The sequence below is a fragment of the Pogoniulus pusillus genome, chromosome Z, assembly GCF_015220805.1.
Source record: "Pogoniulus pusillus isolate bPogPus1 chromosome Z, bPogPus1.pri, whole genome shotgun sequence".
Classification (NCBI taxonomy): Eukaryota; Metazoa; Chordata; class Aves; order Piciformes; family Lybiidae; genus Pogoniulus; species Pogoniulus pusillus.
Window position 1 is genome coordinate 87,909,897 of NC_087309.1, and position 20,986 is coordinate 87,930,882.

Genomic DNA, 20,986 nt, shown 5'->3' on the forward strand with positions numbered 1-20,986 from the left:
AAATTTCTGATCCAAAAAGCTGCTAAATGCAGCTTGGAAAAAACAATTTAGGAGAAAGTTACAAATTAAATGTGTGATATGAAATTACCATGCAGGGTGGGTAACTACGTATAAGTTAGCGGGAGATAGATACCCCTTTTTGCATGCTCTACGGCTGCGTTGTAGCTCTATCTCCTGCCCTTGCCATAGTCAAAGTGGAGATTTTTACACCTTTGCAAATGTAAATTCTTCCAGTTGCTTTTTGCAGAGTAATTGGGGTTTCAGATTGTGGTTTGTCCTTCTTTTTTTTTTAAATTAACCATTCACTGAAATTTGGGTGCAAATAATATTTTAATCACTTTTACCTTAAATTGTGTTCACCATACTTATGTGAAGAAGGAAGATGAGCTGTCCTTAACTTCCATCCCTAAAATCAGTACTTTTTTAGCTGGACATAGAGAATGTAACAGTACATGGGAAAGAATGTGTCCTGCAAGTTCTCAAGACTCAACAGATGTTGGCTTGGATTTTGGAAAGAATGTAGTTGTTTAAAGATGCAGATGCAACTTCTGGTAGGCTCATGAGGCACTTGGGCATATCTGATTTTTAGCTTCCACGGAGTTGAAAACCATGTGGGGGCAGGCTTGTAGGCTGTCTAATCATTGTCTGGTCATAAATGTGTCACTCAGGGTTCAGTACTGGGTCTGTCCTCTTTAATATCTTTATTAATGATCAGGATGAGGGCACTGAGTACACTTTCAATAAGTTTGCAGGTGCTGCCAAGCTGGGTGGCTGTGTCTATCTGCTAGATGGTAGGGAAGCTTTACAGTGGTATCTAGACAGGTTAGCCTAATGGGCCCAGGTTAATTGTATGAAGTTTAACAAGGCCAAGTGCCAGGTCCTTCATATGGGTTACAACATCCCCATGGTAAGTGACAGACTTGGAGATGTATGGTTGGAGAGTTGCAACAAGTAGAGGAACCTGAGAGTATCGGTTGATCGTCGACTGTACATGAGTCAGCAGAGCCCAGGTGGCCAAGAAGGCAAACGGCATCCTACCTTGAGTTAGAAACATGGTGACCAGCAGGTGCAGGGAGGTGATCTTCCCCCTGTACTCAGCACTGGTGAGGCCACACCTTGAGTACTGTGTTCACTTCTGGGCAACTCACTATAGGAATGGCATTGAGATGCTGGCGCACGTTGAGAGGTCAACAAGGCCAACAAAGGGCCTGGAGCATGTGACCTGTGAGGAGTGGCTAAGGGAGCTGGGGTTGTTTAGTGTGGAGAGAAGGAGGCTAAGAGGAGACCTCATAGCTCTCTACAGCTCCCTGAAGGGAGGTTGGGGTGAGGAGGGGTTCAGCCTCTTCTCCTTGGTGTCAAACAGACCAGAGGAACTGGTTTCCAGCTGTGCCAGGGGAGGTTTAGGATAGATACTAGGGTTATCAAACACTGGAACGGTCTGCCCAGTGTGGAGTCACCATCCCTGCAAATGTTTAATTAGAGTATGGACCTGGCACTTGGGGACATGGTTTAGTGTTGACCCTTCAGTCATGAGTCAGAGGTTGGTCTTGAAGGTCTTTTCCAACCAGATATATTCTGTGATTCTGTATTCCGGCATCTGAGATACCTAAAGATGATGGAAGTGCACCACCTGCTAAAAAGAAGTATTTACTAAATACACTTGGAACAGTGTGAAAAAATAAATGCAACATGTCCTAGTATATGCACCACTGAATTCTCTGGATGAGATATGCAGTCTTTGTGCTATTTGTGACATTATTCAGTAAAATACTTTCACTGTGGCTTTATTAAAAGTTTAGGATTTTTTTTAATAGCCTTACGTTTTATATCTAAGAACATGGTGGTTCACTCAGTGAGCTGAAGCCTGCCTTTCATAGGACTTGGTTCACTTCTTCCATATAGAAATACCACATAGACATCTGGAGGTCCATACAACACACATGAGAAATCACTGACTTGGCAGATACAAAGTGCTGAGTGACCTTTAGTGGTAAAGTGCAATCATATGGAGTTTGAATTAATATGCTGTTCACATTTACACAGTTACGGCTCAGACAGTGTCAGCCCTTGCATAATAAAAAGCATTTAATTCAGTACAATAGCTGACTGCTTCCTAACGACTTCAACCAAACGAAAATGCAAACATTTCTTTAAGGGAACTGTACTGAAAGCAAATTTTACCTTTAACTCTGTGATACTGCTGCTAAGGCATCCCTTTTTTTGTCATGGTTCCCCTGTATTTTTTTTAAAGCAGGAACTCTTCTGTTTTGTTTGTGAATTGAACCACTTGTCAGACACTGAACTTTTGAAGGCTGCTTCCAAGCAGAAAGGGCAGCTCCAATAGTGCTTTTGCCCTTCCAGTTTTTCTCTCTTCCGCCTGATTAATTCCCAGGACAGTGCTCCTGGGAATCTCAAAGTGCTGGGAGCAGCATGGGAAGCCACCAGTGCCTTTGATGAATCTCTGGGGTAAAAGTGTGGGGCACATTGCAGTGACATCTGAGGAGTGGAGCTGGCTGGCTGATAGGGAGTTTGAGGTCAATCAGCTTGCTGGCTGGCAGCGTTTGTTTGGACCTAAGGTCAGTATAGCCTAGAAGCATGTATGTAGTTATGGATGTCAGCGGATGCCTGGGGAATTCAGCTTAGAGCTTAACGAGAAGGATGTAATTTTTACATATGTTGTGGCTTGTAACCCCTGAGCTCATTCACCTTTTCAGCCCCCAACAGGACTTTGGTTTCATTGCTTTTCAATAGGGTCTGAGATTTTGACTACAAATTTTGTGAGGAGCTATCTCCTGTTTTGTGTGATGCTGACTCCTAAACTTCATTTGGTGTTCTCTGACTGTTGTATTAAAAGGTGTGGTGGATCACCACTTGCTCTTTACCTTTTTCAGACTCCTTATGACTTCACCAAGGGTCTTGAGTCTGTCTCTTTCCTTCACCTGAAAAGTTCTAGCTGATTTAGTTATCCCTTTCTATAATCCATGACTTTCTGCTGGACAACTGCTATTGCCAGCATTCTCTCACAAGCCCTTTCTTTCCTTCCACACTTTCTGGCTCTCTACACATATCACTGCTACTCCTGATAGTTAGGAATTAGTTTAAAAAAACAAATTGAGATTTCTTCTCCTCTAAGACCTTTGCTAGCTCTAAGTTTTGACAGCCTCAGCTGAGATTTAGCTGTACAAAAATCCCATTCAGTCTTAATCTGTTTTACTAATGCTTTAATTTAAGAACTGTGAGCCTTTATTAGCATGTGAGGTTGTGTGTGAGGAAAAACGTAAACGTGGCGTATGAGGTCACAGGGAAGTAAAAAGTGCAAACCTTACTAGTTGTCTTACGAGCAGCAGCATCACTGTCTGCTCTCTCAGTGCTGTTGGTGCACTCAAAACAGCTAGAAAGTTTATTTTAAATCCATCTTCATCATCTTATAAAAGCTCAGCAGAAATAGTTTCTTCAGAACAATTAGTATGACCTGTCAAAAGCAGTGAGGCTTGCTAAGCTTACACCCACATAGGAATGATAGCAGTGCTTAAAAGCAAGGGCTGGCCACTTGTTGTGCCCAGGATGCTGGGGGGCTTGTCCATCTGTGTAAGCAAAGACAAAGTCCTTGAAGCCTTGACCCTGGTGTTGTGGCTTGACACGTGTCCTTTTGCTCTGCTGGGAACATGCTGGAGAAGGTTGTAAGTCTAGAAGAAAACAAAACTTTGGTCCAGCGCCCCTGCCTTTTTTTCCCCTCCAGGTTTTCCAATGAGCCTAGAAGAGTTGGAATAATGTGATTTTTTTTTTTCTGGAGTTAGAATACCTTGGTTTTATTAAAAAAGCTTGCTTTGACCTCTGTCTCAGCCCACAGCCCATCATGAAAGGTCCCTAGACCCCTTCTTGCTGGTGTTTTTCTTTAGCATAACTCGTTTCCTGTGGTCCAACATTTCTGCAGACTTTTGTTCCATGAAGACTCAAGATTGGGCATCCATCCCATTTTACTTTTCTCCAAAGCATCATTTTCCCAGGTCTCCTATGAGGAGTCAATCAATCTACCAGCATCTGTCCTCTCAGGGGGTCGAAGAAACTCTGGACTGATGTTTGACAGTTGATGGTCTGCTTCTTTGAACTCTTCCTCTTTCTTAGATATTTTCAAAGAAAACAGATGACCTTAAGTGTGAAAGTTTCAGGAGGTATGCGTTTAAGCAAGCTGTTTGTGCTCAGACTGACCTGTTCCTTGTGCCAGCAGCCATGGACAATGTTGTCTTCCTCCTGTGAGAGTCACAGAAGTAAAACTCAGCTCTCCTGTTGGCACAGCTGCAAATGGTGATGGGAGAACAAGACTTTAACATGGCATGTAGGTACTGAAAACAAAACAAAACCCACAAAAAAACAGCAAGAAGAAAATAGTTCCCAAAAAAGGCACCAGTCAAAACCTCTGCTGAATTCAAAAGAGGATGCTCCAGTGCTTTCCTTCCATAAAGAAAGAAGAAGCATTTTCTTCAGGCTTGGGTGACTCACCGTGGCTATCTGAAAACCAACTGTGATTTTTGGGAGCTCAGTTTGAAGGGAGCTCATGACTTGAATCAAAATAAAATTCATCTAGAGAGGGAGACTGTGCTTCAGGAAAGACAGCATCTCAGGAGTCTTGCCTAAAGTCACCTTTCAGGAGTGGATTCTGGCAATGGTTTCTCCTTGCAGGTGCTCACTCTCTGCTCCTGTTTGCATGTTCAGACAGCAAAGCAGAGAAGAGGCAGCTTCACACTGGGCTGACTTAAATGTCCGTGACAGCTCCCATTGGAGGAGTCAGATCCTGACATCTTAGCATCCTAATGCTGTACAGCTCAGTGCTGAGATATGGATTCAGCAGCTTCACTTCCCATGCTGTCCTGGAATAAGCATGAACGCTGTTGGCACTTGATAAACCAGTCTGAACTCTCTCAGCAAGGGATGAAAGCCCAGGGAGGTAGGACCTCTGTCGACCTATGCCAATGTCTTATATGAGTTTAGCAGAAACTGGTTTGTGGTCTTGGCAGGAAGTCTAATGGGTGAGGACTGCCATGTCCAAGCTAATGTAGCCTCACAAATGTTAACACAAAATTAATCTGCGAGGCACATGCAGCCTCCCCAGCTTCTGACCAAGAACCATGGTCCAGAGAGGTAGGCTTGATCAAACTTTTGCTGTCAGCAAGTGCTGCAAGAAAGGTGAATGAATGGGCAGGAACGTGCTGCTGCTCTGCTCAGAGTGCAATCAAACTGGAAAACAGTGTGTATGTCGCTCATGAGAAATGTATGTACAGCTGGGCTGATTTAAGGGGATTGATGCTCTGAACAAGCATTACCCTCTCCAGCAGTGACAAACACCAGATGCATTAAAGGTGGTAGCTAAAGCCCTCTGAGGGAAGCAATTATGAAATGAGCTGACCCGGATGCAGATTTCTTTGCTCTTCAACTGAGGGAGAAAGCTTAAGTGGGAATTTGCTATTTCTTCCAATCTTGCTGGCATTTAATCCTTGCTAATGCAGCTTGGAAAGCAACATGAACATTTGTCCATCTCTTCTCTGGACTCCTGGTTTCAAGACTTGACGACTTCTGCCATATTTGGGTGGGTGACAGATTGAAAGAATAAAAGAAGAGCATATATTTTCTGTTATTTGTTTTTTTTTCTGTCCCCAAGGAAAGGTAACAGTAAAGCAGTAGTCCAAAAAGGCATCTCTGCGCTCATCACATTCTTATTCTCTCCCCATCTTGCTTTCTGTCTTAGATGTCTTATTTGGATGAAGTACTGTAAACTTACTCTTAAACCTTCATCTGGAGACTCTAAGCTGCTTTACCTTTACACACTCTTATATATAGTACAGTGACAACAAAATAGACGTTAGGTTCTCATGCACAAGCTACTATCTGTAATTCTCATCAGTGGTGCTAAGCATGTCTGAAAGTCAGGTTACCCCTTTCAGATGCCAAGGTAAAGGTTTACCTAGGCATCTAACTCTGATAAATGCTGCCCTGTACACTGAAAAAACCATTATTTTAATGATTAATTTCTGCCTGCTACTGGTGATGCATAGAGTGCTGTGAATCAAACTCTTCTTCATTGCTTTAAAGTATAGACAAATATGGACTCTTGTAAAATGTTTTTACCATCAGAGAAGGTCAGAACAGCAGATGTCTGTGAAGCCTTGAAAAGCAGGACTGAGGGGTGGAGATGCAGTGTCCCAGAGGTGTGTAAATCAGGAATTGTCGACTGCTCAGGAACCAAACTGCTCTATCTCTTTTATTTTCCATTTCATTAATCTATAAGTGGGATTTGGCACCAGCTAATTGTTTAGCCATCCCATCCCTTCACATCCGAGTAGGCTGAATATTTGTCTTGCTCCATTTGCTATACATGTCCAGGCTATTGCAGACTGAGAGCCTTCTCCAGTGAGCTCTGGATCCAGCTGTTCCTTTTCTAGTTCTTCCTTCCTCCATTTCCTGCAAATGAGTGCAGACCTGTGAAAGAAGATGAAACAACGGAGACTTCTTACAAGCTTGTTCCATCATGCTTATTGTAGTCATCTTTGTACTAGAAAGCCTTTCATCTATCCCTTTATTTCCTCAAGTATTTAGTGGGCTGATGTTGGCAAATCCATCTCAGTACCTGTTGTAGACTTAGTGATAAATAGTTGGACCAGTGAATGGTAAACAAATACGTTCAAGGCTCCTGCAGAAGATACACTGCCCACTTATTACAGAGGTGTGTTGGACTAAATCCTGCAAAACTAGCACAAGGCAGAAAGGTGGGGGAACAAATGAGGGCAAAAAGTCAGGAGAGCCTGGAACAGAACAGTTCTAGAGCATGGGGCGAGGTAGTCATTTGTCAATATACCCTTGGGAGAGAATGCAGTTGTTGGAGAGCTGGCCTTGGAGGAATGTATATATTTGTGATTACATCCACCTCTGATTAAAGAGCCTTCATCATGTGTTCATGTGAATTATACGTCTCCTGTACTTTGAATTTCTGTTTATATCTGACGCTTACCCTAAGGTTATTTGGTGGAAGTGCATAAGAGTTATTATTGTCTGGGGGGGGCAGGATGTTCCACCTGGCTTCTTTTATTTAAGGAGTGTTTTTGTAAGCTAAGGCTTTTTCCAGTGTGAACCATGCAATGACTTGCTATGCTTTAACAAATGACTGCCTCAAACATAGGCTATGAATATACAGGTTACTGAAGAATTTACAGAGTTAATAATATATTTCATCTGTCACTTCAGACAGAAGAATCACAAGCTCCATCTTGCCTAGCTGGGAAGAAACTTAATGCTGACTGCGGACAGTTTTTGCACTACAGTTTGTTGCCAGTGTGTGCATTGTCCTGCAGATTTGACTTTTCCACAACTGTTAAGAAAAATTATTTTACTATTAGTCCTGCAGCCCTTCTCTCTTCTGAGAACCTGGATCTTTGTTTTATGAAACTGCTTCTTATAAGCAGGAAGCAGTGGGAAGCTGCTGGTGGCATGAGGCCGTGGTGATGTGGGGATGCTCTATCCATTTGTCCATCTATACAACTAAGCACTCCTTTGCTAGGCAGAGAGAACACCCTGTGTCCCCTCCTCACCTCCTGGCCATGGAAGTAGGCTTGATTTGTGTAGCATGGTCATAAAACCAGGTTGGGCTGTTGCCTGACATGGAGTCATGACATGTTTGCACACCTTATTATCCTTTTTCCTGATTTTTGTCATCCTTTTTCTCTGCCTCAGTCTTCTCCCAGAGGAACAGCCTGCCTCATTTGTAGCTTTCCCAGGGGTCGCAGTATTGTGACATCCATCCTCAAATTTGCTATTTCTGATACTACTCCCTAGGCATTTTTAACTGTAAATGATATTACTGAGATGGTTGCCCAGTTGCTGGCTTTGCAGTGGGTAAGCAGACTGAACATGTGAGGGGCTGGGTGCTCTAACATCATTCCTTATTACTGAAATGCTTGGGTTCAAAGTCAGAGGGCTCTTCAAAAGCACTTTTGAGTTGGCCTATGTCTGCTCTTATTGATCCTGGTGGTGATAAAGTGAGCACTTTGAAAATCCTACTTGAAAGCCCAGTTGAGGGGATTTCATATTGCTGTTGCTGTTTTTTCACTAAAAGGTAGATAAGCTTTGTTTATTTTGACTGTACAGGCAGAAGCACTTGTGTGGGATAACGATGTGTCGGCTCATGCCCAGAGTGTTGCCAAAGCCAAATATGAATTTTTATTTGGCTTGGAAGAAGAGAAGCCTTCAGAAAGGGGTAAGTGGTATTTATTACTACTTCATGTGCAAAAAAATATTCTAAATCTCTTAAGCAACTCAGAAAGGTTTTGCAGCAGCTGCACCCCAATGACCCCATGAGGGCTTGTGCATTATGCCATGCTGCTTTTCACTGGACCACAAGTACCAAACCAAAGGAGCCTGCTGGTTTAGGCCCAGAAAATGTCAGCAATTCCTTGCCTTAGGCCTCCACCTTTCTTTTTGATTTATCTGGGCCACCTCCAGGGACTTGTGTGGTAGGAGACACGTTTATGGAGGGAGTCCCAGTACTTCTCTGTAGTGTTCTTCCAGCCACCCATTCTGCAATTTCACGTGATGAAAGATACCTATCTCTGCCTGGAAATCTTTCCAGGAATACCCTCCATGGTCTGCATGCTGTGCTTCCTACAGCTAGAGGTAGATGAGATTTTCATTTAAATGCTTGAGGTGGTGCCTGAACTGCTCTGCCCTCTTTAGTTAGCAATGCAAGAAAGTATTATACCTAAGGATCAGTCTTAGTTCTTTTATTTTCTTGAAATACAGGGTGTTTTCTACGTTTTCACAGCCCAGGCTTAGAAGAAAATGTAGTTACTATACCAATTTCACTTGCCTCTTTGTAATTATCAACAATCCCTGCCTTCTTTGCAAAAATATTTCCACAGGCTATTCTCTTTGCACCTTGATCCCTTCTAATTGCAAACTTCCTGCATTGTCACTTTTAATTAAAGAAGACTCTCTTCTTGCCAGAGAAGGGCAGCACTTTGTACAGAAGCAAGCTGTGTAGACTTCTGCATGTTGGTGAGGAGAGAAAAAAAAAGGCAAGGAAAAAAAAAAAAGGCATGAATAAAAAAATACAGAACTGAAGGCTGGAAAGTAATTAAACAGATTCTCATTGGATTTTCTGAAGTTTGGTCTTCCATTTGGGAAATCCTAAACTGCAGAATGGAGGAAAAAAAAAAGCCCAAACCAAAACAGTCAAACTGATGTTATTTAGGAACCTTAAAAACTTCTACAAATTGCCACAAAACATGGATGAGTTTATTATATGAATCACAATGACCTCATTTCTTGTTTGGAGAGACACAGTGCGAGAGCACTGTCAGCAGGCATTAGTACGTTTCCGCAGATTGGCATTAAATAAAGTATGCTGTGTCTACTAAATCCAAGTAAATCTATTGTTATTGCTAACCAAAACAATTATCAAATGTGTTTGGTATTGTGAGCTGACTGAGTACAGAGCCTTAAATTAAAGGGCAGCAATGAAAAAGTCAGATACATTGTCTTATGTTTCTGTAATTTTTCCTGTGTTGCCTCTTACCTTGTTTCTGAATCTCATCTGTTCCTCTGTTAATCAGAAACCACCATTTGGTGCTAAGAATTAGTTAAAATGGAGAGACTTCTAGGGAGAGTTTGCAAATGTTTGATGGTGGTTAACATTAACATTTTTGAATTGTACCAGAAAACTGTGGTGCTGTGCCTACCTAGACTGGTTTCAGGCTGTGACAGACAAATGCCTCCTCCTCCTTCAGGCAGATGTTTGACCACAATGGATAACTGAGAGTAGTGCTGACCCTTCTACTTTTTTTTCTTCAAGTAAGCAGGTTTGAACTGCTTAGTAATTGGAGATGAATGAGGATGGAGTGACTGAAGGCCCAGTAATACCCGCCCAGGGCTCTGTACAACAAATCTTGCCTCCCTCTGATTGTCATATGCCAAATATTTAATGACATACAGTTTAAGGGAAAGCTGCTATGCTTGTCTCTCTGCCCTTCTCTGTGTCAGATGGGAGGGAGAAAATACCATCCAGAATCCAAACAAACCTGTTACTTCCTGAAGTTGCCTTTAGAAGAAATAACAGATGCTTTTTGTGCATCAAAGTATGAAAGATTTCAAGCAAATGAGTGATGGAAGCAGGGCCAGGAGAGGTGCTGGTGTTTAAAGCTGGTTAAGAGAACAGCTTGTCACTGTGGGCAGTGAAGCTGAACCTTATCAAACCCAAAGCAGTTCACCTATGCTTTGGTTGGACTCAGAAACTGAGAATGTAATATGTGTGCTGCTAAACAGCTTAATTACTTCTGCTTCCCAGTTCATTTGTTCCCTTTCATCCACAGTCATATTACTGAAGCTCTGCTGGATGGTGTTGAGGGTATACATTTTTTAATTTGGTACTAAAATACTTGCATCAGACAAAGAAGGAAGAGTAATTGGAAGCAACCATAGCAAACACTTCTGCTTGCCTAGATGGGAGATGGCAGAATTTGTTAATAAGCTACTATGCTGATTTTTATTTTCCAGGCTGAAGCTTGTCATTTTCACAGGTGAGAGGAGGAAAAAAGAAGTTAAACGCCTGTAGAAGAGGTGTTTCATCAATGACACTCAAATGCTAATAAAGCTACCACATTAAAAACAAATTCACTTCAGTTCCCTCCTTTCCTGTTCTCAGTCTAGTTTTATCTGGTGTATTTGTGATACCCAATGTACTTCATCAGCTCTTGTCTTTATTCTGTGAAGCCTCTTGTCTGGCTTGCATTGTCTCCTGTCCGTTGCTCATCTTCTTGATGTTGGTGGGATCAGGCCCAGCCAGCATGGGTTCAAGAAAAGCTTGACCTGCCTGATCTCCTTCTGTAAGCAGGTGACCCACCTAGTGGATGAGGGAAAGGCTATGGACATTGTCTACTTGAAATTTAGTAAAGCCTTTGGCACTATCTCCCACAGCATCATCCAAGAGAAACTTGCATTCCATAGCATAGGCAGGTGTAGTCCTTGGTGGATTAAATGCTGGCTGGCTGGGCCCAGGGAGTTGTGGTAAACAAAGTTTAATCCAGTTGTCAGCCATTCACGCTTGGTGTCTCACAGGGCTCCATATTTGGGGCAGTTCAGTTTAATATCTCTTTTAATGATTTGGAAGAGGAGATGGAATGCACCCTCAGCAAGTTTGCAGATGACACTAAATTGAGTGGGAGTATTGATCTGCTTGAAGATAGGAAGGCTCTGCAGAGAGCTCTGGACAGGTTAGGTGGATGGGCTGAGGCCAGTGGTATAAGGTTGACAGACCAAGTCATGCACTTTAGTCATAACAACTCCAAGCAACCCTGCAGGCTTGGGGAAGAGTGTTTAGAAAGCAGCCTGGTGGAAAAGGATCTAGGAGTGCTAGCTAATGGATGTCTGAACATGAGCCAGCAGTGTGTCCAGGTAGCCAAGAAGGCTGAGGGCATCCTGGTCTGTATCAAGAACAGTGGGGCCAGCAGGAGCAGGAAATTGGTCATGCCCTTTTACTCAGCACTGGTGAGGCCACAGCTAGAGAACTGTGTTCAGTTCTGGGTACTACAGTGTAATAAAGACATTGAGGTCCTGGAGTGTGTCCAGAGAAGAGCAATAAGGCTAGTGAGGGAGGTCCTGGAGTGTGTCCTGAGAGGGGTTTGGAGGGCATATCATGAGGAGCAGCTGAGGGAACTGGGGTTGTTCAGCCTGGAGGAGAGAGGAGAGGGAGAGGAGAGGATCTGACTGCTCTCAAAAACGTCCTGAAAGGAGGTTGTAGTGAGGCTGGTGTTGGTCTGTTCTCCTAAGTGGTTAGTAATAGGACAAGAGGAAATGGGCTTAAGTTGTGCTAGGGGGAGCTTAGATTGGCTATTAGGAAAAAAACATGTTACTGAAATAGTGGTGAGGCATTGAACGGGCTACCGAGGGAAGTGGTGGAGTTGCCATTCCTGGAGGTGCTCAGTAGGTGTGTAGATGTGGTGCTGCAGAACAGAGTTTAGTAGTCATAGTAGATGAGTTATGAGTGGCCTAGGTGATCTTAAAGGTCTTTTCCAACCTTAATGATTCTACGATTCTTACCCTGGGTGCTCTTAACTGTCTCCAGGGCAGGCTCGGGACCACACGTCTCTGCAGATCGCTACTTGTGGGGCTGCTTCTTGCTGCTGTGGGAGTGAGGAGGTTGCATGACACACAGCCACACATCCCTGCGTGGGCTGGCTGCCTTCCTCGGCAAAACACCAGCCTTCTGCCTTCCAGCAAAAGAAAATGTTTTTTAAAAATTTAATTTGGCTGGCTTGGGCAAGAAGTTTCTGCCTCTTCGGCATAAAGGGTGCTTGTTGCATATGAAAACACAGCCTTCTCTGGAGTCAGCTGTGGAAACAGTGATCTCTATTGAGCAGCCTTATCTTTAGGCTTGGGTATGCTACAGAGTACTGATTTTTATGACTTGGCAGTTAATATATTTATATATTGAAAACAAAAAACGTCCCAACAATGTGACCTGTTCCTAAAAAGTGCTTCCTTCAGGAGCAAGGAGTGGGACACTACAAAGTAACTGCATAAGTAAACGTGAAAGCCAAGTAGTTCCTGTTACGTGAGAAAATAAATCCAAAACAGTTGTTACAAAGAAAATAGGTTCTTAGAACTCATAAACAGTCTTTTCACTAGTGCTTCTAGGGGGAGAAACCTTTCACCCCTACTGTGTAGCAGCGAGCTTAATCTCATCCTTCACAAAAAAGCTCTGTACAGATAGTCTCCTGTTTGCTATGCAAATCTGGTCTTTCCCAACAGCTGCTGGAAGAAGTGTGTTTTTGAGTTCCTGGTAAAACAAACAGCTTTTTGGAAAGCTTGTCACTTGCTGTTTTGTGTACAGTGAGGTGTCATGAGGCAACTGAGCTGCTTGAACAGCTTGCTGCTGCCAAAAGGGATGGTTCCAGCAGCACACTGCCATGGGTTGTCTCATTCTAGTTCTTGTGCTCATCGGTTTTCTTAGCAAACTCAAGCCAGCAAAAACTGAGTGACAAAAAATAATCCAAAACAATGCCAAAAAAAAAAAAAAAAAACCTTTAAAAAAAAAGTTTACTTTCTCCTTGCATTCTGGAAAGGAGTCAAAACAGTGTCAGAGCTGACACATGAAAGAGAACAAACTGTAACACATGCAACACACCCATTCCAGAACCTGAATCGTGGAAATGGTTGCTTTTGATGTAGAATTTAACTCGTTTGGGGAGAAAAAAAAAACCACACAATGAGTGGGGGTCTTATGCAAACTAAGCTGTTTCATGGTCCTATAATGCTGATCTAAATATGAAAATTACTTCAGTAACTTTCTATAAAATGAAAGTCACTAACTTTCTGGGTTGCCTTTTGCTCTTTTGCCTCACTTGTTTTCTCTGTGTCACTTCGAGTCATGTGTGTCTAGCTCTGCTGCATCCTCCTTGCATGCATGAGTGTCACACCTTCCTCATCCTCACCCTAAACACTGCCCTTAGACCATGCTCACTGACATACTGCATCATTCTCATGACTGTAGTTCTTGCTGAGTGATTCAAATGCATCCCATTCCATTTTGAGGCACCACCCTTCATTATGTTTTTATCTTTTGCTCTTTCCATCTTCAGGCAATCCTGGAAGTTTGGGCTCCTTGGTCTGGTATTTTCCTCTGCAGCTGCTTTCCTGAAAGGTGCAAAACTGCATTTTGTAAGGGTTGATGGGCTGCCTGATTTTCACATTCATGTTGCTTAATGACAGTGGATGGAGCCTGTCAGGATAGGTACATCAGATGTGCATTTAAAACTGTGTCATGCAGCATTTACCAGGGATACATGCAAGGCTGGAATCTGGAAAGGTCAGACCTGTGGTAACCCCCACACACTTGTTTAAAACTCCATCATTATGCTGTATGTATTTAGTTATGGGCTTTGATGTTGTTGTTTCTAATGTTCCACTGCATTTTCAGGAACACTGAAGACTGGCAGGGTTTTTTGCATAGTAGCGTGTAATGAATACATTTTCTTGTAGATATCTGTGATAATTGGTGTTGCTGGTTGGTAAAGATGTAAAGAGAAGGTTAACTTTTTTAAGTCTCAAGAAATACTGTGTTAAAAGGTACTTTTTAGGTTGAGTTTGTACACTTTTAGAAGTGATTACCTCTCTGTCATCAGCACCAGTGCTCCTCTTCCACCACAACATGGGATAAACCAGGTGGTTTGAACTATTTGGATGCTCTGAGGACCAGCAGTCTCTTACAGAAAAGCACATCTGACTGTTTCTATGGTAAAATTAATGCAGGTGAAAGAGTACAGGTTGCACTGCGCTCTGCATCTCAACTGTGTGACATGGAACTGTCTTGCTGCCTCTCCCTTTGAATTTCTGAATCCTGCTTCCTGGGGCTGGGCAAAGTTAGGCCATGCTCCAGAGCTATCAGGTGTGGTGTGACGGATGTCTGGATTTCCAGTCCTAGGGAAAGGAAAAATAAAGGGCTGTAAGGCATTATGCTAAGTCTCATGCTTTACAGGAGGAAATTGCATGTCTTGTGACCTGCACTTGAAAGCTCTGCAGTTCCAGTTATCATAACATACAGGGAGGAGATTACCCCATCCGTGACATGGTAAACAACAAAACTGTTTGATGGCCAAGGGTTTAGTACAAGTAATTGTTAAAACATGGGCTGTTTGTTTATTGTTTTTTAAAGGTGCAGACTTAAGCGTTCAAAAGCTAGGAAATGCCAGAGTTAAGGCAGTAGTTACCTCACTGTGGGCTGTTGGCTGAAGTTGAGAGCTGCACTGACATGAGTGCACAACTATTTGGGAGCCTGTGATGCTGGCCACTTCATATGCTCTAAGCATACTTGGTGCAGGCTGAGCTCATCTGAAATTGGCAGGGCTCAGAAACATTTTCTCAGACATGGTCAGCCCTGTCCTTTCTGTCAGGCCGATGGAAAGCGATGCATCCAGGTTAGCAGGCACAACAGGAGAGGCTCAGACATCTGACTAGGCTTTCTGTAGGTGGGTGTGGTGCAACAAAGCTGCCTTTTTGCTTGTTTTCACTGTGGGCTCTGCTTCTCTCCTTGGCTCAGCTCCATAACCTGGTGAGATAGCACACCAGCACAAGGTCTCCATCATGCAGTAGCTTGAATCATCATTGAAGCTTTCTGAAGGACAAATGTATGTTACCCTGCTGCTGGAGTCATAATGGACACAGAGAAGATGTTTAATTACATTTATGTGGATAGATGTAGTTCGGACTTGGTATTATACTGGAAGAGTTTAACACGGAGTACAAGAAGTCTTTTTCCTCTTCATAATTCACTGCTTTAACAAGTCGTCTGCTCTAGACCTCTGCATTGTTTATGTAACTCTCTCCAGCTTCCTGAGAAAGGGAATCTTTGTAGGAGCTTGCTGAAAAGCTACCATGCCTCCAGCTATGCCTTTAGCAGCAAGTACTTGGAGCCTGGGAGACACATGTGTCCCTCTGTACCCTATTTTTGTTTTAGCTGTATGCGTAACTTAATATCCCGCTCCTGGGGTCCTTGAATGTCTGTTTAGCAAGCTTTCTTTCAGCCTGGGTAATTGGCTCCAAACGCTGAGATGCACTAAAGGATGTTCCTTCCTGCAGATGTGTCTGGTCTCTTCAGTGGCTGCTGCACAGCCCAGAGTTTCTGAGAGAGACTGCTGCACAGCCCAGAGTTTCTGAGATCTGTGAGTAGTAGCATGGGGGGGTGTGTGTTTAAACCATTGTGGCTTGTTCAAAGATTGGTGATTTATTTTTTATCTGAAGAGAGCTTTCTACTTGAAGGACTTTTTGGAGAGATTAAAAAAGATTATTTTAAAATACGGTATTTTAAATATGTATCACTAAGTACAAGTGGATTCAAAGAGGCTATGAAGTCTTTGTAGACGCTGTAAGTGTCAGAGCACCTCTGGGCTGTCTATCACTGCTCCAGAAGTTTCAGCTGAAGTCTCTTAGGGAGCTTCTGAAGTAATTCTTGCTATTGTTGCGTGTACCTACATTTAGAAAACCACTTGTTAGACACCTTGTTTCTGAGTCAGAGCTGTGAAGAGTAGAAAATTTTGGATTCCCTTTGCATCTGTCTTTAGAATTTTGGGTTTAAGATTTCCACATAAAAGTCTTAAACAAAAACTTGTTGTTCTGTCAGCCACATCACTCCTGGAGGTGAGGCTTTTAAAGAAAAGGGCATTAGATATATCAAGATTCACCTGCACTTTCACATCAGGGTAAGGAACTCAGATACTCCCTTTGTATTCCCTCCTGCTCCCTCTCACACTAGCAGCTGTTATGCTTGATCTCTTTTGCTTTCCAGGGTAACTGACTCTTGGGACCGAGCTATCTCACTGACCATCTGTGGCCCATACAGCAATTTGTAGTGGATAATCCCTCACACCATACTCTCCCAGCACATGCCGCATGTTAGTTTTGGACTTTGTCCTGTTTTGAGCTCGCTGTAGGCCTGTGAGTGGCAAGGTGCCATCCTTTCTGCAGCCGGGGCAAAGGTGCAGGGTTCTGTCATTAGTGCAGTCGCGGATGCCTAAGTGCTCCAAATCCCTGTTTACCACTAGGAAGATAGTTAAAATCTGTGGGTAAAATAAATAAGCAACCAAGGGTCACATCATCGCTTACCTAAGGCGTTTAATCAGGAACAGGGACAGAAGGTTTGCAGTTGTGAAGAAAAACCAACTAACAAATACACACACACACTGAAACATACACACAACGACCCTGATATTTTAGGTGCTGAGTTGGGACATTGATTTCCTCATGGACAGAATTTTTATTCCTCAAGTAGCAGCTTTTTCTCACTGTCTGTTTTCAAAAGCCATGGCAACTTGGACATCACATCACTACCTGACTTCAGGCACTGCAACTTGGCTAGTGGGGAGATTTGTGACCAGTGTACCTAGTGTTGGCAGTGGCTGTCCAGTGGCAGACTGAAGGTTCACCTAATAGAGCCTTTCAGTGCCCAAATAACCTAGAATTTAGGGAGCTACACAAAAGTAGAGGTGAGCAGTACTTAGCTCATAACGTCTTTCAGTGTGCAGCAAGCTGTGGGTGGGATTTCTTGAGCAACACGCTGGCCCCAGGTGCTTGCAAGGGGATTATTTTCTTTCCTGAATCAGTCAGTTTAATTTCTGGTAGCCCTTACTCACCGTCTGCCACACCATTGCCTAGCTGCTCAAGCAGGGCACATGCTGCCGGATCACTGTCACACCCCCCTCATTGGCAGCAGCAGGAGCGACCTCAGCCAACATGATCACTTTTTGTCTGCCTGGTCACTTCCACCTTCCCCGTGTGCCTGCAGGACAGACGGAAGCATTTAAGCAGGGCTAGGCAACTGTCCCCCACCACTTCCCTCTGTGCTCTCCCGTGCCTTCAGTCAGCTACTCCACTTGCACCAACTTCTTGTTACACAGTGCCGGTGTAACTTTGCAGAGATGAAGGCCTGGCTTCCTTTTCTATGGGCAAGCGAACTGCCCAAAAGCCTGGAGTGGTTGCGAGCTGCAGAAGACACTGCGCCCAGTGTGGCTCCGATGCTTGCAGCCCGGTTGCAAAAGCAGGCTGCTTGCATTATGCTAATTCCCGGCTTTGGCTAACGAAGGACCTCCTCCAGCCAGGCAAGACCTATGGCAGCACGGAGAATGACTTCATCCGGAGAAAGGGCTGCTGCGCAAGGCTGCCAGTAATTATGCAGCATCCCTCCCCTCTCATAGTGGGAGGCTGTTCCATCTCAGCGTGCACGGTTACTGCTTTGTAAGTCAGAATAGTTTTAGTTACCACAGCAGTTGCAACTCCTGGGAGTGCAGGATGAAGAGACATGTGACTCGCCCTCTTTTGCAGGCTGCAGTAACGATGCAGTGCCTTAAGTCCTGCAATGTGTTTGCTAAACTCTGTCACCTAGAGATTCATTCCCCATTCCCTTTTAATGCACACGTTGTTTTTACTTGCTTTAAATTTCAGTTTACAAATAATGGCGAGAAATTCCAATACCAAGAGAGCATAACTGATGCGGTGACGCTACATGCAAGCTCACTCGCATGCTGTTCGTGATCGGCACAAAGAGCTGCAGAGAAATAAAACGCAAGATGGTTGGGCTGCTCTGTGAAACCTTCCAGCTCAGTAATGCTGAAATGCGTCAAGTGCCCCGCACTTTCAAACCAGCACACGACCCTCAGGACTGCCACTCTGCCGGTTTCTTCCCTTGCAGATGCGTTTATAATAAATAACAACTAAGCACAAGCATCTCCCTGGCATGCTGTCAGGCAGTCTTGCTGGAGGAAATTCCCCCCTCCCCCCCCAATTCCCGCGCAAGCTGCCAAGGTGGACTCCTTAGCTCCTGCGATAGACTGAATGAGACTGCAGTTCCCCCATCAGTTTCATAATACTCAGAAAGCATCCATTTACATCATTGTGTGCAGTGCAGGGCAGCAGCTCCCAGGAAATGTGAAACTATTTTGATTCCAGTTGGCTAGAACAGCAGCAATTGAATTAGCTGGTTTCGCTGTAGATAAACTGATGATCTGTGCATTTTATCTCTTTGACCAATGGGTAACTGCTGGAGCTACAGTAACCTCTGTGAGTAAGGAGACTGTTCAAGCAAATATATCTAATTTCTCGAGATAGCTTATATATATATATATATATATATATACTGTATATAGAGAGACACTCACACAATTCTTTTGTGAAATGTACCTGTAAACAAAATGTCTATGCTTCTAACTTGTGTTTTGCTTCCTAGAATTTCCTTTTATTATGCTGTAGACAAGATTGATTGATATGGAATGGTTATTTACCTATGCAAAACCATATCTATGCCTGATTTAAGTAACGAATTCTTTCAACCTCTAGTTACCAGAAAGGCTGCCAACGGCTGTTAGATTATGATTTGCCCAATCTCAGTTTTCTAGCCCCTCACTCCCTTTCTATTTTACCTTTCTCTCTCCAATTATTTCCTTTTTAAAAATCTTTCTGTCTTTGTTGAAAGAAGCCACCTTCAATGCAAAGTAGAAATTTGTGTTACCTGATAGTGTGTGTCCTTTCTTTGTTTGTTTGGTGATGGGAATTTTTTTTTCCTGCTCATCTTCAGTGCAGTCCTTAAATTTTGTAGCTGCCTTTCTACCCTTGTTTGTAATGCAGTCATATTGGGGGATGGGGTTGGACAGGATATGCCAGTAGCTGCAGCAAGACATGATGCTGTGGTGGTGGATGGGAATAAGGGAGGAGTTTCCCTTAAAGAGCTCAAGCTCCTCTGAGCTCTGATACCTAAACTCTCACTCTCAGCAAAGGGAAAGGCTTCAAACCGTTTAAGAGGGTGTGGCAATTGGTGGTGTTTTACTTCAAGAAGTGAAGATTTCAGCTGTCATGTGCATGGTGGTACTTAGCGTAGCGGAAGCAGGCTGCTGCTTTGGTGTCACAGGTGGTTTTTCCTTTTAATCAGGCAGTGAATTAGGTAGTGTTCCTGCAGGATGCCATGAGGGTGAAAATCCTGCTGACTCGTGCTTGCATACTGCATGAGCTGCAGTCCTTTCAGAGCAGGACTACTCGCACCTCATTGTAGAAAAGGCCTTAAATTTCTGCCATGAAAGTGCTTCTCTTGTCCAGGTGAAACATGGCCTGCAAGCGTGGCAGAGAGGAGTACCTGTGTGCAAGCTCACTTCTCCTGCACATCTCTCTGTAGATATATATGCGTGTATGTGCTCTCTGCATGTATCTCTTTTGGAGTCTCTTGGGCTCACCAGAGGGTAAAGCTTGCTTAAGATAAACTTAATAAGGAGAAATAACTCAGAAACTTGCTTGGGATTGCTTACTGCTGTCAGCAGCAGCTGTTGCATTTAGCATTCATTGTCAGAAATAAGGCTGCATCTGTTTCCCTGGTGTCAATTCAGAAGCTATGCAAGCAATCAGCAGAGATGAGCTTGGCCCCTTGGCGCGGTCTCTGTGCAGTTGCCTTGTCAGGGCTTGACTTCTAATGCGTGTTGGCTGCATCCCAGACCCATGAGGGGACCAAGAGGGATCAGTGCTCCAGGCATCCTCAGGGTGAGATGAGGTGCGTAGTTTGGAGGGAGACTTGGGGGCAGCTAGCTCCTAGGGCATCATGCATTGCCTTCCTTTGGGCAGAGCATGTGGCCCAGGTGCCAACCTGGCCAAGCACTTTCCTGAGCTCTTAGGGCATGAGGTGATCCTAAATGGGGCACCTTTTGCTTACAAGTCTGCAAGCCAAGTTGCTGTGGGTGGAGCTGTATCCACTGAGAAGTGTTCATGATAGCATTTATAGGGCCAGGCTCCTTATCTCAGCATGTCTGTCTTTAAAAGGTCCATCTCTAGACATATGCTGAGAGAGCAGCAAGCACTAATGCTCCTGCATTCGAGCAGACCAGCACCATGAGGTGGGAAGCCATGGCCTCTGGTGGCTTAGGCTGGTGCTTCTGCAGATACAGAGATGTTGCAGCTCTGCAGCATTGCTCTTGTCTCTGAATCTGTCGTGGTGGAAGTACGTGCCATTGGCAGTCTGGCATCTGTGACGTGAAGAGGGTGAGTTTGAGATGTACACAAGCTCAGTGTGATTTTGTGCAAGGGCACTGTTTTTCTGGGTCTTCAGGCACTTAGAAAAAGCACCATGACTCAGAATGTTCATATGAGGAGAGGGGACCTCGCTGTCTTCTAAAGACTCTTCCAGTGTACTCACACTTGTGTGTTGGAAACCCTGCCATAAAAGCAGGCTGGTGATGCAGAAGTGGACAGGGCATCCATACTCCTCATAGCATCCCGCCACCTTGCAGCACAGAAGAGGTGCATGCTCAGCAGCATGCAAGTCACTCAGGTGAAACCTAATCACTGAATTTTTATTATTGAGCAATTAACTCAATATCACAAAGATCACTGAGAGAGCCTATTGGTGAAAAGACTGTCATTTGGTGTCCTCCGAGTCTGTCACTTTGATCCTGCACCATACACATTATATGGTGTT

At 43.9% G+C, this 20,986-nt stretch overlaps 1 protein-coding gene and 1 long non-coding RNA gene across 3 annotated transcripts in view; one reads left to right on the forward strand and one right to left on the reverse strand.

Annotated features, from left to right (window-relative positions):
• Positions 1-1,768: 1,768 nt before the first annotated feature.
• LOC135173362 (uncharacterized) lies at positions 1,769-19,198 on the reverse strand. 2 transcript variants are annotated; one of them, XR_010301296.1, is made up of 4 exons: positions 19,040-19,191; positions 17,169-17,314; positions 6,124-6,474; positions 1,769-4,296 (listed from the first exon to the last, which is right to left on the reverse strand). It is a non-coding gene; the product is annotated as an uncharacterized LOC135173362 (long non-coding RNA). The 2 variants fall into 2 exon arrangements; XR_010301295.1 differs by having other exon boundaries at positions 1,769-6,474; positions 19,040-19,198.
• Positions 2,417-20,986, forward strand: part of LOC135173361 (PH and SEC7 domain-containing protein 3-like) — a 115,328-nt gene continuing 96,758 nt past the window's right edge. The window contains exons 1-2 of the mRNA XM_064140206.1: positions 2,417-2,576; positions 8,137-8,245. Coding sequence (XP_063996276.1) covers positions 2,454-2,576; positions 8,137-8,245 — 232 coding nt within the window. The 5' untranslated portion in view covers positions 2,417-2,453. The remainder of the gene's footprint in view (positions 2,577-8,136; positions 8,246-20,986) is intronic.